Below are 15,773 nucleotides of genomic sequence, written 5' to 3'. Positions count from 1 at the left end.
TTCCTGTAATTAATCAAAGAGAAAAAAAATTCTCTCTAATCTTCCGGAGGTATATTGAGTCATGTTCATGCTGTTGTTTACTAATTTAGCCAGTACCTCATTAATAAGGATTGCTCATAGCTTTTCAACTCAGTTCCAGGCACTGGGATAAGTAATTAGTATTGATTATCTCACTTGGTAGTCACAATTCCATAAAGCAGGGACTGTTACTAATGTCCCATTTAAGAGATGTGAAAGTTAAGGCACAGAAAGGGTGAGTGAGTAGTCTAAAGCTGCTCAGAGAGGCAAGGAATAGAACCAAGATTGGCACACAGGCAAATCTGACCCTGGAGTCTTCCTTTTAGCCTACAAGTCATAGTGGTTACTGTCTATCACACTGTCCATCACACGATGTCATGTGCATTTCTCTGGATGAGGAAATGACCAAGGGTGCCTCAGGAGAGAGGGATGGCAATCTGATAAAAAACATTTTAACACAGTTGGATAAGTTGCATGGTTAGAGCATCAGAATTAGATACTGCATTAGAATTCAGACAATGGCTTCAATGTAATTACTGACAAATAATGACACATTTGTATAATGGAATACTATACAGTCATTAAAAAGAATGAGGTAGAGTTTATATGAGCTGAAGTGGAACAGTCTCAAAAACAGAGTATTATTATTTGACTGTCATGCAGCTTGTGGGATCTTAGCTCCCTGACCAAGGGTTGAACTTGGACCTGGGCAGCAAAAGTTCAGAGTCCTAACCACTTAACCACCAGAAAATCCCTGAATGCTAATATTTTTAAATGCAAGATGAGAAACTGCAGATGGTAGGCTTCTATGAGGACAGCGTCTTTCTGGAAGAAGACCTAAGTCATTGGGGCTCCCCCTCTGGTTTGGGGAACTGGAGACCAGGAAACCCTAGAGATCTGGGATTAAAGGAAAACATGCTTTCAGTCCATGTTTACTGGAACAGTTTCAGTTTTTTAAATCACATGTGCATGTTTTGATTTTTCAATTCAATAATCTAGTGTAAAGAGGGTTCTGTTCTGTTGGAAGAAAATGGCTTCTGTGTTGGTAAACTTGTGCTTCTGCTTGTCATGATCCCTGTTCTACTTCCAGATTTGCTAGATGGGAACCTTGACCAAGCCAGTCTTCATCTCAGCCAAAAGCATTTTGTCACGTAAAAGCATCTCACACCTGGGGAGATGCTTCATGAACTTCCAGGATAACTCACACCATCGATGGCACTCTCGTTGTCCATCCATTCAGAGGACCATTTACATCTTGAAAGATGCTGAGAAGTGTTTGGACCATTGTCGAGAACTGGCTGATTTTGTCAGTGTTTTTTTCTCCCCAGCTCCTTGAGAGTAGGACTACAGCGTGAAGATCCCCAGAGAAGGCAACAAAGACCTACCACTTAGATGCAACAGGGTCAGGGACTTCCCTGCTGGTCCACTGGTTAAGAATCTGCCTTCCAATGCAGGAGATACGGGTTCGATCCCTGGTTGGGGAGTAAGATCCCACATGTCACTGGGCAACTAAGCCGGTGTGCCAGAGCTAGAGAGGACTCTGTGTGCCACAATGAAAACTCTTGCATGCTGCAACTGAGACCCGATGCGGCCAAAAAAATCAATAAATAATATTAAAAATAAATGCAACAGGGTCTAACTGCAGGTGTGTTAAGAATCACAGAAGTTGGGACGTCCTGGTGGTCCACTGGTGAAGAATCCACCTGCCAATGCAGGGAACACAGGTTCCAACCTTGGTCCAGGAAGATTCCACATGCTACGGGGCAACTAGATCTGTGGGCCACAACTACTGAAGCCTGCGTGCCCTAGAGCCCATGCTCTGCAATAAGAGAAGCCACTGCAATGAGAAACCCGCACACTGCAACTAGAAAGTATCTGTGCTCGCCACAAAGCATGCGGGCAGCAACGAAGACCCAGCACAGCCATAAATAAACAAAATCGGAAAAAAAAAAATCACAGAAGTTTAGTCTGGAAGAAGCCTGAAGGGTTTTTCTGGGCTGGCCCAGGCAAGTGAGAGAGGCATGGAATGAGTCTCCAGGAAAAAGGGGGAGGCAGGTTGCGTTTGTCCCCATCATACCCCCTCCCCTGTGGTCAGCTGCAGAATGACATGTCCTGGGCACAAACACCTGGACCAGAAGGGAGGCCTCCTTTGAGGGGACTGTTCCCAGGACCAGAAATGAACAGCGGCAGGACGCTGCAGCTGCTCATGCGTCTAACACCCGGGAAGGTGTTAGTTTAACCATTTGTTACTTTCCCTGTGAATGGAGTTGTATTACGAGGCCATCGGGCCTCCTCTTCTTTCTCTTCTTTAAGTTATCTTAACTTTTCTTTCCTTTCATGAATTTCAGCAGCTCTCTGTAGCCACAATTACATTGAAAAGTAAAATTCCACAAGTTACAGGGAACCGAGAGTCACTTAACATAGCAAGATGGTACATTTCGCAACCAGAACTTGCCTGGAGATTGGCAACTCTATTAAATTATTTCCTTTGAATGTGTCATGCCTAAACATGGGTGCTGCAGAACTTGAGACACCGTGGCTACAATGATCTGCATTTCAATTTCAGAAGTTTTTAGATTTTTTTTTAATGAAGTGAGAGCTAAGTAATTTCTTGCATCATCCCCACAGTATAAAGAAGAGTAGTTTCTCTTGGAGTTTTGTTTTTTTTTTTAACTTTGCAAAGTAGTTAAATGAGAGATGCTGAGGGAAAACTGCTGTCTTTCTTGTGCTTAATATTAATTTGCTTGGATGGGCTAGGAAAATAACTGGCTTCCACTCTACTTTGAGGAAAAAGTTGAAAAGTTCTGGATGGAAAGACTCCAGAATGCAGAGAACATCTGAAGTTATTTAGCTGAGATATTGAAATACACTTTTCCAGATTAAGAGAAACAGGACTTTCCTGGTGGCTCGTTGGTAAAGAATCCACCTGCCGATGCATGGGACACGGGTTTGATCTTTGGTCTAGGAAGATCCTACATGTCAGAGAGCAACTAAGCCTGTGAGCCACAACTACTGAGCCCAAGCTCTAGGGCCCGAGAGCCGCAACTACAGAAGCCCGCTTGCCCTAGAGCCCATGCTCTGCAACAAGAGAAGGCGTCGCAATGAGAAACCCGTGAACCACAGCAAAGAATAACCCCCACTCGCCTCACTAGAGAAAGCCTGAGAGCAGCAATGAAGACCAGTACAACCAAATAAAGAAAGAAAGAGCATGATAAGAATGCATCAAAAATATTAAAAGAAAAAAATAGAAACAAATAAAAGAAAGTTTCCTTGTTTTCTCAACATCTCTAAAAATGATCCTGACTATATGAACAGGCACAAACCTTAACTGATTTCTCCATCATAATGTTGAACTCTGATCTTTTCAGCTTTGAATTCTTCCTGATGGTTCAGATGTAAAAGTCTCTCACACGGGGACTTCTGTAGCCGCAGAAGGCATTGTCGACTAATAAGAGTTTGAGGAAGAGACAGTGGCCAGAAAAAAATTCCAAAGCCACTGAGTGGAAATGAGGCATTTTCTTCCCTGATGCCTGAATAGTGTGGTTATCCAATAGATTTGGGTCTTCACCAGACCCAGATGTTTGAATATACTTCCCCTATTCATGGGAACATTGCTAAAATATGCTTTCCCTGCTTCACTGATTTGACACTTATTAAGCACCAACTGTACGTCTGATGTGTATTAGGGGGAGCAAGGTGAACAAGTTTCCTTAGTCTAAGCTCAGGGTTGAAATGATGCAACAATGAAGATCTCCCGGGTCTTCTAAGTAATTGATCTTTTTGGATGTGGCCCAAGACAGGTTGGTGTTGTACCAAACTGTTTTTGTAGCCTGTAGTGCCCTAGAGACACAGCATATTTGTTCATCCATTCCCCAAAGCCCCTCCCCACCTCGAAGTTCATTCCTTGCTAGACAAGTCCCTGAATTTTTGTTTAAGATACTTGGTTTGGGGACAAGAGTTGTTGAGAGCAAAGGTGGGCCAAGGTAAGTGGTTGGGATTCAGCCTTCTCTCGTGAGAAACTTGTGGAGGGAGGAGGGCAAGTAGCTGAGAATTTCCTGGATCTCAGGACAGGACCCTCATCTGAAAGTGTAGGGTTCCCATCCAGCTCCAACCCACTCCCCACTGCATTTTGCACAGTTTCTTCTCTTATTCTTATCTCCTATTTTGTGAAAGTCATCAGAGGAATTAAAGAAAGTGACAGGTGGGATCTTTTCCTATCTCATCTTTTCCTTCCTTTCTTCCTTTTTTCTTGCTTTGAAAGGTAAAGGGAAGGAATGGCATGGAGACCAAAGAAGGTGTTTCATGGCCTTTGAGCAGTCTGAAGCAATTACACCACCCTTATTAGGGGAAAGCTTTGTCTAAGACTGTGCTTCTTAAACTTCGTGTCCTATTAACTGCATAGGAAAGGAAAAAAGGAAAGTGAAGTCACTCAGTTGTGTTCGACTCTTTGCAACTCCATGGACTGTAGCCTACTGGGCTCCTCCATCCATGGGATTTTCCAGGCAGGGGTACTGGAGTGGAAATTTTCTCCTCCAGGGGAATCTTCCTGACCCAGAGATCGAACCCAGGTCTCCTACGTAACAGGCAGACACTTTACCATCTGAGCCACCAGGAAGGGTGACTATTAACTGCATGCTTCCTGTCATACCTGTGTGCTGTTCGTATACTTTCTAACTTAAAGAACAATATTAAATTAAACCAATTAAAAAAAAAACTCTCCCAAAGCAATATGACCTATGAAATAAAAAATTTGATAAGCCAGCCTTAGTTTTTTCCCAATGCACATTAGAATACATAGCTAACATTAACAAATGTCCCATCTATGAACCACACCTAAAATAATCTTGTGTGACTGAGGTCAAAGTCCCTGTAGGGTGTGGTTTTTCCGTTTGACTGATCAGGAAGAATTCAAAACTGGTCCAAGCTATTTAATAGATTGCAGAGAAATAAGTGAAGGTTCATACTTGTTCACGGAATTCTCCATTGCCTAGGGTCATATTTAGCGTTGTTAGGAAAACAACAAGCTACCTGTTAAGTTCTTCTCCCATTCTGTTAGCAGGAATTTTTTTCCAGGTTACCAGGTTTATTCATTTTGTTGTTAGTAATGAGTCACAGACAAACCAATTGCTAGCCTTACAGGAGACACCACAAGGAAGGTTATAGACCATGTGCTCTGCAACTGTCCCTGTTGATTTCTTGATCCCCTCATTTTGGTGTTTCCCAAAGTATAGAAGCCAGTTGATGTTTCCGCTGTTAGTAATTGACTCTCATGCTCTTTCAACCTGTGAGTTTAAATTCTGCACCCAAGTGAACATTCTTTTTTAAAATATTTATTTATTTATCTGGCTACAGCAGGTCTTAGTTGCGGTGTGCAGAATCTAGTTCCCTGACCAAGGATCGAACCAGGGTCTGCTGCCCTGGGAGCTTGGAGTCTTAGCCACTGGACCACCAAGCACCTTTCAGCTTTTGTTAACCAGGTGTCAAATATCTCCAAGAGAGAAGCATCCTACTGCTTTCTTACCCCAGTTGTCCCCAACGCCAACCCCCAAATGATAGGCTGCTGTAACAAATGTGTGACAAACAAAACTGCTGTTGCTTTTGTGAAGCAAAGGTTAGTTCCCTGACCAGGAATCAAACCCATGACCCCTGCCCTGGCAGCCCAGAGTCTTAACACTGGACCACCAGAGAAGTCTTGAGAAGCAATGGTTTAAAGAAAAAGAACAACCGGTTCACTAATTTATAAACTCATGGCAAACCACTCTGAATGGGCAGATGGGTCGCCTGGACTTGCCCAGGATTAACACTTCCTTGAGGTGCCTTAAGAACTGGCAAAGCCTCCCTGGGAGGAGTGACCTCTCCGGCGCAGGCGCACATGCTGCACTCTAGGTCCTAACTCTGTCCTGGCCATGAGCACACAAGAGCCCTCTCCCATTCTGCTAAACACATGGCTCATGAGCACTGCATTTGGAAATGGTTCCTAACAGATGACTTCCCCTTTTTGCAACTCATGTTGAAGTCTTCGAGTATCACTTATAGGGGCATTTTTTTTTGTTGTTACTAGCCTCCCACCTTCCTCCTTTGAAGTTATTTCCCCTCTTGTCATTTCCTCTCTGAGTCATCACGGTTCCAAGATGACCACACATGTTTCTACAGCCACTTCCCCATTCCATTATCATGCAGGCCACTTTCCTTTGAAAAGTCTCCTAATAGGCGTTTTTAACTTTAAGGGTAAGCTCGATGGTGTTCTGTTTTGCTTCCTCCCCGCCCCGCCCCGCTCAATCCCACCCCCTCTCCCCCCAGCAAAGTGAGCTCTTTAGTAAATACTCTGTTAAGGGAATTAAAGGTTATCAAACAGGGGAAAGAATATTCTGTACTAGATTGTTAATGCTAATGATGATTTATTAAGTATTGAAAAAGGGGACCAAACCTTTTTTCTCTGTGGCATTTAGAGCAGCATCTGGCTTAATATTTGTGGAATGAAGGAAAGGATTTTCAACAGAAAATGGAAATAAAGTTGGTGAAAATAAACATCAGTTTCTTGGGACTTTCCTCGCGGTCCAGTGGTTAAGATTCTGAGCTTCCACTACAGGGGGGCAAGGGTTCAATCCCTATTCTGGGTACTTATCTCTCAGGCCACTCAGTGTGGCAAAAAAAAAAATCAGGGTTGGGTGGGAGGGAGGTTCAAGAGGAAGGGAATATATGGGATATATGTCTACTTAAGGCTGATTCACACTGTTCTATGGTAAAGCAATTATCCTGCAATTAAAAATTAAAAAAAAAATCAGTTCCTTAAAAAGAAAACTATTTAGCACACGCAGTTCACTAAAAGCTATTTATACCTTTATTTAATCTTCCTTCTGTTCACATCTCCTGACACTTTTGAACACCAAATGTCTTATTTTTTTCAAAAGGCAGAGCGAATGATTCTTCTCCGTGTGCACTGAGAACAGCAGGGTACCATCTGAGATGGAAAAGGAAGCCCTGCTCTGTCTCCTGAATCACCTCCTGCTTCTGCTGTCTCCTACTGACTGTCCATGGGCACCCAGAAGCCTGAGTGATCTCTTAAAAGGTAAGACAGCCCGTGTCACCTCCTGCTTTAAACAGGCCACTGGTTTCCGCTGCAGTCCAAGTTCGCAGTCCAAGTTCTTCCAGCGTCGACGAGCCCCAGTGTGCACAGGACACTGCCGACCCCTCAAATGTTGCTGCTGACACTTTCTCCCCTTGTGACTCTTCTCTAACATCACTGGCCTTTTCACCGACACTCTGCTCTGCTCAGTTCATTCCTGCCCTTGCATTTGCTGTTCCCTCTGCCTGGAATACTTTCCCCATCATTCTGGTTTCCAGAGAGGTCCTTTCTGTCTACCACCTCTGTCAGGTCACCCTGTTTTGTTTTCTTTAGGGCAGTTAGCAGCATCTGAAATCATTGCGTCCCTTTACTGACTTAACTGACCTTCTGACCCCACAGGAACGTTGGCTCTTTGTTGATCACCCTGATCCCCAGAGCTCGATAACTATGTGTTGGGTAAAAGGATGACAGTGAACCATGAGCTATGTTTTCCACTGGGTTCTGTGTCAGCCTGTCCTGCCTTGGGAGGCAGGTGAAGGGGTCAAGCGCTGGATAAAGTCAGAGGGAGGCCACCAGTGCTTATGGCTATGACTTTGGTTGCAAAGGCTCAGAGATAAGGCAACATCTGATCACGGGAGAAGGAGCAGGTGATTCTCAAGTGTCTAGGTTAAGAGGTGGGTCAGGTTGGGGCCAGGGAGGGCTTAGGAGAGCTGAGAGTCAGGGATGACCTCTGTTCCCAGACATCTGTAAGCAGGAAGTACCGTTCCTGTCCTCAAGGCTGTTTTGCAAGGGCTCTGCACGCCTGTCAACCTCCCATTCATTCACACACACATACACCTAGGTATTTCTTGAATACCTACTGTGTGTAGGCACTAAAGATGCAGCACTGAGGGTTTCCCTGGTGGCTCAGTGGTAAAGAATCCACCTGCCAATGTAGGAAACACAGGTTCCGCCCCGATCGGGAAGATCCCACAAGCCACGGACAACATAGCCTGTGCGCCACAACTATTGAGCCTAGAGCCTGGGAGCCATAACTACTGCAGCCCGTGCACCTACAGCCCCCGCTCTGCAAGAAGAGAAAGCACCATAACGAGGAACCTGCACTCCACAACTAGAGAGTACCCCCACCATTCTCTGCAACTAGAGAAAGTCCTTGTGCAGCCATGAAGATCCAGCACAGCTATAAATAAATACATAAAGTTGTAGCGCCGAATGAGAAAGCCCAGATCTATCCTTAATGGAGTTGACTTTCCAGAGCAGGAAACAATCAATCTCCCATCTTGATAAGAGAGGCTGAGATGGATGGTGAGATGATGCAGTGGGTGTCTAAAGGGAGGCGGTTTAGACAGGGTGGTGCAGAGAGGCCTTTGGCTGGCGAGATGCTTGATAGGAGTACCCAGTGGTCCAGCCACAGGAAGAGAGAAGCATGCCAGGCCAGGAATGGCAGGGGAGAAGGGGAAGGAATTCGTTCAGGGAAGAATTCAGCTCCAGTGGGGGAGCTGGTGGGAGTGGATCATTATACTTCAGAGCTTCTAAAGGTATAAGGAGAGCCTGAAATTGTTCCCCACTCACAAACAAAGCCTCAGTGAGCATTCTTGCCCAGAAGCACCAGAGCAGGAGAGTCTCAGCAACCGGTGGACACTCTGATGCCACCCTAGTCTATCAGGGTCTAAACCAACCCTGGGAATGTTGGTGGTTTTTTTAAAAAAACAATTCAAAGTCTTCACTATAGACCCTGCTTGACTGATTCTGGAACCATTTCACTTAGAGGTGCAATGAAGCAGGACCATTTGCTTTTCAATTGAAGCTGAAATCTGAAATGCTGAGAACATTTCAGGACATTTAAAAGTTCTTAAAACATAAACATGATTTAAGTCAGTTCTCTGGACCATCCACCTTTCAGTAACACAATGAAGACACTTGTCTGAAAATTCCCTTCAGAAAACCAAGTGAGCAAACAGCCTATAGCTCTACTCATAAGAGAGAACGTCTAGACTGTAGAGAAAATACTACAGAAAGTAGGTTTTCAAATAGTCGAGATTCTCAGAAAATGATGGAAAATAACCACCATGCTTATTTGACCCAGGATTCCTCTTTCGATTTCTGGACATTCACTCCAGGGAGACAAAGATGCTATTTTCAGTATCACTTCTAAGTGTGTGGACGTGTGCACGCACACGCACACACACACACACACACTCAGAAGTAAACACAATTTGCATTACATTTAATAAAACCACTTATTCATCTTGTCTTTTAGACCTGATTTTCTAGCTTTTCTTGAATGAGTTGAACATGGAGCCCGTCAGCTACAGTCCACTGAGAGGCTGGATTTACCAACTTGCCAACGCATCATGGTCTCTATTTTTGCTGCAGTCACACTGTTTGAGGTCAGTGTTTCCTAGCTCTAATTTTATCACGTTTATTTTTCAGTTTTTCTCTTCATTTAATAAGACAGTTTGGGGAAACTTAATAAAAGTCAGACAATTACACAGAGCCTGCTGTGCACACAGGTGAAATTCTAGTGACGAGGAAGTCCAGGTTGGCTGTTAAGCAGCAACACTGGGGAACAGCCTGGGAGGGCTCTGCTCGCCTCCCGACGTGCACAGGCAGACATCGGGACATGAGAGGCGTTGGGGAAACACTCGGGTCACCCAAGTGAAAAGCAGGGTTGCTTTAAAGTCAGATGCCCCGATGCGGGGGACCACTCCCATGGCATGACCCCTTCACGTACTGTGTTACCATCAAATCAGAAGCACCTAAACAGCAATGTAGGCATTAAAAATACTGAGGTAGATCAACAGTGCTAAAACAGACAGCATTCTAATACATAATTTTCACTGTGAAAGACAAGAAGCCCCACAGATATTCAGTTACTGCTCCCGCTCTTGTAAAGCCATTTTAAAAAGTATATTATTTTCTTTGTGTATTGGTGGTTTTATAGGAATGCTGGGGAAGCCGTGAGGTGAGGCTGCCTTAGGACTGGGAGTGGAAGACTTGGGTTCTTGCCCTGGGACTGCCCTTACTGGGTGGGGGCATTTGAACAAGTTCACATGTCATTCATCTAAGACTTGGGTCGGCAATCTAGGGCCTTTAGACCAAATCTGCATGACCGGTCCAAGAGTTAAGAATGATTTCATATTTTTAAAGGGTTGTAAAAACAAACAAGAATATGCACTGGAGATCAGAGGTGGCCCACAGAGCATAAAACACTATCTGGCTCTTTATGAAAAGAGTGTGGACCTCTTGCCTAAGGATCAGGATATAGTGAGGTGGTTAAGAGCTGGGGCTTGGGTCAGTCTGCCTGGTTGGTACCTGGCATTCTACTAACTAGCAAATGACCTTGTCAAGTTGTTTCAAGGTCATCTGGTCTACTTTCCTCATCTGTAAAATGAGGATAAGAGTAACACACCTACCTCATGGAGATGTCGAGAGGATATAATGAAAAGCAAGCAGAAAACTCAGCACCAGGCCTGGCAGATGGACAGTCAGTAAGGGTCAGCTGTTACTATCTGTATAATATCGATAATAGAATTTTATGGGACTGCTGAGACTATCAAATATATGTTACACGCATGTATATATATGTTAATCACATGCTACAAAGTGCTGTAGAAACTGGGCAGATTTAGCGGCCCATAAATAAAAATAAGTCTAAATTATAAAAAAATCTGGATATTCATAGAAAATGTCAATGTTATGAAAGAAATAAAAAGTAGTGGATTGTTCTAGATTAAGGTTGACAGAGACCTAACAAACAAAATGTGTGATCCTGGAATGAGTTTGGGGTTAGAAAAACAAACACACACATACACAAAGACATAGTAATAGCCAAAAAAGATAGAAAGGATATTTTTGGATTTCTGGAAAATGTGAATGTAGCCTGTGTCTAAATATATATAGGTTTATATATAAAAAAATATATAAATAGATCACAAATGTGATAAAGTGCCTGGAATCAGTGAATCTAGGTAAAGGATAATGCACAAGTTTACTGCATTTTTTTTTTTTTTCTGTTTTACCAGTGCTTTAAATTTTTTTCAAAGAAAATAGTTGAGTACAAAATTCTAGGATAGCTAATATACATTAGAGAGGCTGTCATGGGTTTTTCAGCTGTAACTTTCACTAATGACACCTATGATTATTATTATAATAATAAATATCACATATTTAATCATATAAGCAAGCTTCCCATTTCATAATTGCTTCATTTCTTTTTCCTGTTCTACTTAGAATTTTTAAAAAGATGTAGCAAAATAACCCTGACCTTCACTTTCCTTGTGTCTGAGCAGTCTTTTTGTTTTCTTTTTTAAGCAGTTATTTCAACTTTCTAAATAGCAAAACCTTTTTGATCCCTGCCACAGACTTGAGCTCTGCTCAGGAATAATCAGTACAGAAGGTATCATGAAAACAGCATGAAAACAGCATAGGAAAGCCTGCTGAGGGCTCAGGGCCAGAGCAGAGACCTATGTCTTGCTCAGAAATGTGTTAGAAGGTGAATGGGCACAAAGAGGTGGGTTGTGTTATCAGTCATGTACACTGAGTTTTGCTAGAAAATAATTTGCATCCATCTCTGAGTCAGACTGGTAAGGAGCTTTATAGCACATATATTTTCTGCACTTAAACTCCCATGAAACTTTCTCCTCTAGAGCTTACATGTTACTGTTACATTTTTTACTTCATCAGAAACTCAGCACTGAAATCAGCCGCTGTCCTTAACCCAGACTCCTCCAACTTCTGCCCCTGCAGACCGCCCGGCCACTCACCTTGGGCGCTCCGTCCAGGATGCCTGCTCCTTTCATGTTGCTCGTGTGAACCAGCTCCTCTGAGCCCGGCGGCTAATATCTCTGACTTCAGAAGCGGTTACGCAATGTCACTGCATGCCTCTGGCTGGTTCTCAGAAACTGAATTCTATGGAGCTATCTGACAGCACAGGAAATTGTCAGAATGGTTCTCCCAGAAGGCAGACTTTCTGGAAAGGAGGAGAAGAAAAGAAATGAAGGAGGGAAGATAAGAAATCAAGGCCACCCTCACTCCTCAATGCCTAACGTCTATGAGTAGAGACTGTCACACATTTGCTCTGAGAAACCGCAAAAGGGGAAAAAAATAGTCTTCTCCTTTATAGGGTGAAGTTCCTACTTTGAAAAGCTGAGTGTATGAACGCACGGCAGTCTCATTCCCTGAACGCTGTGGAACAACTCCCACTGGACAGATCAAACTTATTTCTCTGATTAGAGGCCGCCAGGACAAATTTCTGATAGTGGTCAGTGTTTCTTCCTTCTCGCCCCTTAAAACTTGCCCTGCAACAGCCAGAGAAAACGAGTCCGGGGATGGGGGAGCGGTATCCAGGAGACCTCCTCCCACATCTTTCTGGGTCAGGCACACACTTCCCCCTGCTCCAACCCCCACTGCCCACCCCCTGGTCTTTGGGTGCTGTCTCTGCAGCAGGGCTATGCTGAGCACTTGTCAATACAAGTATATTATCTCTCAAATCTCACCCACCCACCATCTGAACTTGAAGCCACAATGCTAGTTCATCATGCAATTCAGGACAACTTGCTAAATTGCTCCACTTTTGTTGTGAGCACGCGTGTTTAGTTGCTCAGTCATGTCCAGTTCTTTGCAACCCTTTGAGCTGTAGCCCACCAGGCTCCTCTGTTTATGGGATGTCCCAGGCAAGAATACTGGAGAGGGTTGCCATTTCCTTCTCCAGGGGATCTTCCCCATCCAAGAATCGAACCTGAGTTTCCTGTGGCTCCTGCATTGCAGGCAGATTCTTTCCACTTTCCTTAAATTCAGACTAAATATCCAGAGAGGACCTACAGGGACGCAAATGGCTTGCTAGGCTTGTTGGCATTTTTATTTCACATAAACAAACTGGTGTCCATCCTTCCAGCCGGGCTCAGGTTCCGTCTCCAATGAGCTCTCTCTCTCTTCCCATCCTGTGATTACAGCACTTACTGTCTTATCTGCTGGTTGTCCTGTCTGAGCACCAGGAAGGATTTATGGGTGGAAAGAGCTCACTGATTTCCAGTGGGAGACAATCTATATTCTAAATTGTTACCTTTGTTGGAACTTCCCTGGCCAAGTGGTTGACATGTTATAGATGAGAGCAAATAAGAGGGAAGGAACAAAGATCACACAGAACCGTCACAAAACGACTGAGCAACAAGCTTAAGGTGGAGATCCATAGAGAGGAGGGCAGAGACAGGAGAAGAGGGAATAATCTAGGAAAGTCTTCACATGGAAGGCAAGGTATGAGAAGCAGGGGCAGGTCAGTGTAGAGCCTGGATGTACCTGTTTATCTTTTACAGGTACTTATCCTGTTTATCCTGTTTGTCTCTACAGATGAGACAAATCGTTAAAATGGTACTACTGCAGGTGATATTTGTGAGGCAAAGGCCACTAAAAAATAGCAGATGATTTTAAATATGAATCTGGACATTTCTCTCAGGTGTACCCGTTTGCTCCTGCTTTCTTCTGGCTTTACCAGCTCCTCTGTGTCGGTGACCTCAGGTCATGGAGCACCTTATAAGGAAGAGGCAAGCGCTGTCCAGCTAAAGAGGGAATCTAAGGAACCAAACTCTGATGCCTCTTATGTACAGAAATGGAATGATGTTATGATTGCATTTTTAAAAGCCCTTATCTCTCAGAGAGGAAATATTTACAGACAAAATTTGAAAATTCAAAATAATTCAAGGGGAAAGTGGATAGAGGTAATTAGAACAATACTGGCCATGAGCTGAAAATTGGGGAGTCTGAGTCATGGATCCATGTGGATTCATTGTACAGTACTGCTGTATTGAATTTTAAAAAGTAACAGCTTTATTAGCACATAATTCACATAGACCCCTCGGAGAAGGGAATGACAACCCACTCTAGTATTCTTGCCTGAAGAATTCCATGGATGGAGGAGCCTAATGGGCTACAGTCTATGAAATCGCAAGGGGTCGGACTTGACTGAAGCAACTAACACTTTCACTACCTGACTCTAAGGTACCACAGAAGTACGATTCAGCGTTTTTTTTAGTATATTTAGAGTTGTGCATCCATCACCACTATTTAATTTCAGAACTTCTTCATCACCCCAATGAGAAAGACAATACCTATCAGCAGTCACTCCTTTTTCTCCTCTCCACACTTACAACCACTGTTTTCTGTTGTATTGAAAAAAGGTAGAAAGGCTGGACAAACTTGCTCAAGTGATGAACAGATACAGACTCTGAACCCAAGTCTCCGGGAAAAGACAACAGATAGATTTCACGCCAGTTCAAGTTTGGATGGTTCCCATCACCTTGGCGAATTCCAGACAGCAATTCTTCCCAGTACTGAAGGGATGACCCTGAAGGTCCCTATGCAGATTAGAATGATGTCATTTGCATGTCTTTTTCAAGGAAAAATAGTCTGAACCAAAAAACAAAACTAATAGGATTTGACCCTAAATTAAATACTCACCCCTGCATAGATATTCAGTGTGGTATTAAATGAGGGGCTTGACTCCTCATTCTCTCTGACTCCTGTTTGATCAGCTAGAATTTTTCTGAATGGAAAGCTGTAGACATTTTGCTGCGGTCCATTCATATTTACATTTTAACTCAACATTGCGAGAGTTGATTATTCTAGGAAACTGGGTTGTTTTCGCAATATCCCACAGACCAAAGGCTGAAACAGCTAGAATTAAGAGAACTAAGTGAGAAAGCTTCTAATAAGATAATCTCCCCTTCTCTTAAGTAATGTGCTGCTAAGAACAGTGTTTTTTGTTTATTTTTATTATTTATTTGGATGTGCCGGGCCTTAGTTGAGGCACACAGGACCTTCGATCTTCATTGAGGCATGCCAGATCTTTAGTTGTGGCATGTGGGATCTAGTTTCCTGACCAGGGATCAAACCCAGGCCTCCTGCAAGTGACAGTGTGAAGTCTTAGTCACTGCACCACCAGCAAAGTCCCCGAGAACAGAATTTTGAGTTGAGTTTCTTTTCAGAACTTAGGGAGTCTGATCATTTTCATAACTCCTAAAAAATGTGCAGGAAGGCATATTGTTTTGTGTACTGAGCTCTTTTTCATATGCTTTTTTATACTGTTTTCGTGTGGACTTTCAGCCACTCGGCTGTATGAGTATCAGTTCAATACCTGACATTAAAGTCCAGCTGAACACCAGACTCAGAATGTCCAGAGCATTAAAGTCCTGGCAGGACATTTCAGACTGTGCTGCTTTATTTTTTTAGAAGTCTTTATTGGTTTTGTTACAATATTGTTTCTGTTTTATGTTTTGGTTCTTTGGCCAGGAGGCATGTGGTATCCTAGCTCGTTGACCAGGGATTGAACCCGAACCCCCTGCATTGGGAGTCAAAGTCTTAACCACTGGACTGCCAGGGAATCCCCTGTGCTGCTTTAAAATCACCTGATTATCGGCAGATTATAACCTCAAGAAGGTAACTCAAAAGAGCTCCTTTGGTCAAAGTAGGATTTCATAAATTGCCAACAAATTCATCTAAAAACCCGAGTATAGGAATAATACGGGGAAGACTGAAATACTGAAGGTATTATAATTAGCGATAGCTCAGCTTACTAGCCTGAATTTTGATCCCAAGGTTGACAGGAAAAAGGAATCAGAGCAAGACTTGAAAAAAAGGACACTGTAGAGGAAATGCTACAGGTGGAGAAAGGTCTGTAAAGCTGGAGGGCAAG

General features: G+C 43.4%; 1 protein-coding gene across 2 annotated transcripts in view; it reads right to left on the bottom strand.

Moving 5' to 3' along the window:
• CASS4 (Cas scaffold protein family member 4) overlaps positions 1 to 15,173 on the bottom strand; it is a 40,102-nt gene extending 24,929 nt beyond the window's left edge. Inside the window, exon 1 of one of the 2 annotated variants that reach the window (XM_086332675.1) lies at positions 11,851 to 15,173. In XM_086332675.1, coding sequence (XP_086188801.1) covers positions 11,851 to 11,886 — 36 coding nt within the window. In that variant the 5' untranslated portion in view covers positions 11,887 to 15,173. Of the gene's footprint in view, positions 1 to 10,500; positions 10,597 to 11,850 lie in introns of those variants that run through there. The other variant, XM_086332676.1, reaches the window with a different exon arrangement.
• Between the last annotated feature and the right edge of the window lie 600 nt (positions 15,174 to 15,773).

This window comes from Bos grunniens, chromosome 13, assembly GCF_055505025.1.
Source record: "Bos grunniens cultivar Pamir isolate PY7600 chromosome 13, Bosgru_T2T1.0, whole genome shotgun sequence".
NCBI classification, from domain to species: Eukaryota; Metazoa; Chordata; class Mammalia; order Artiodactyla; family Bovidae; genus Bos; species Bos grunniens.
This window is presented reverse-complemented; position numbering and strand designations above follow the sequence as displayed.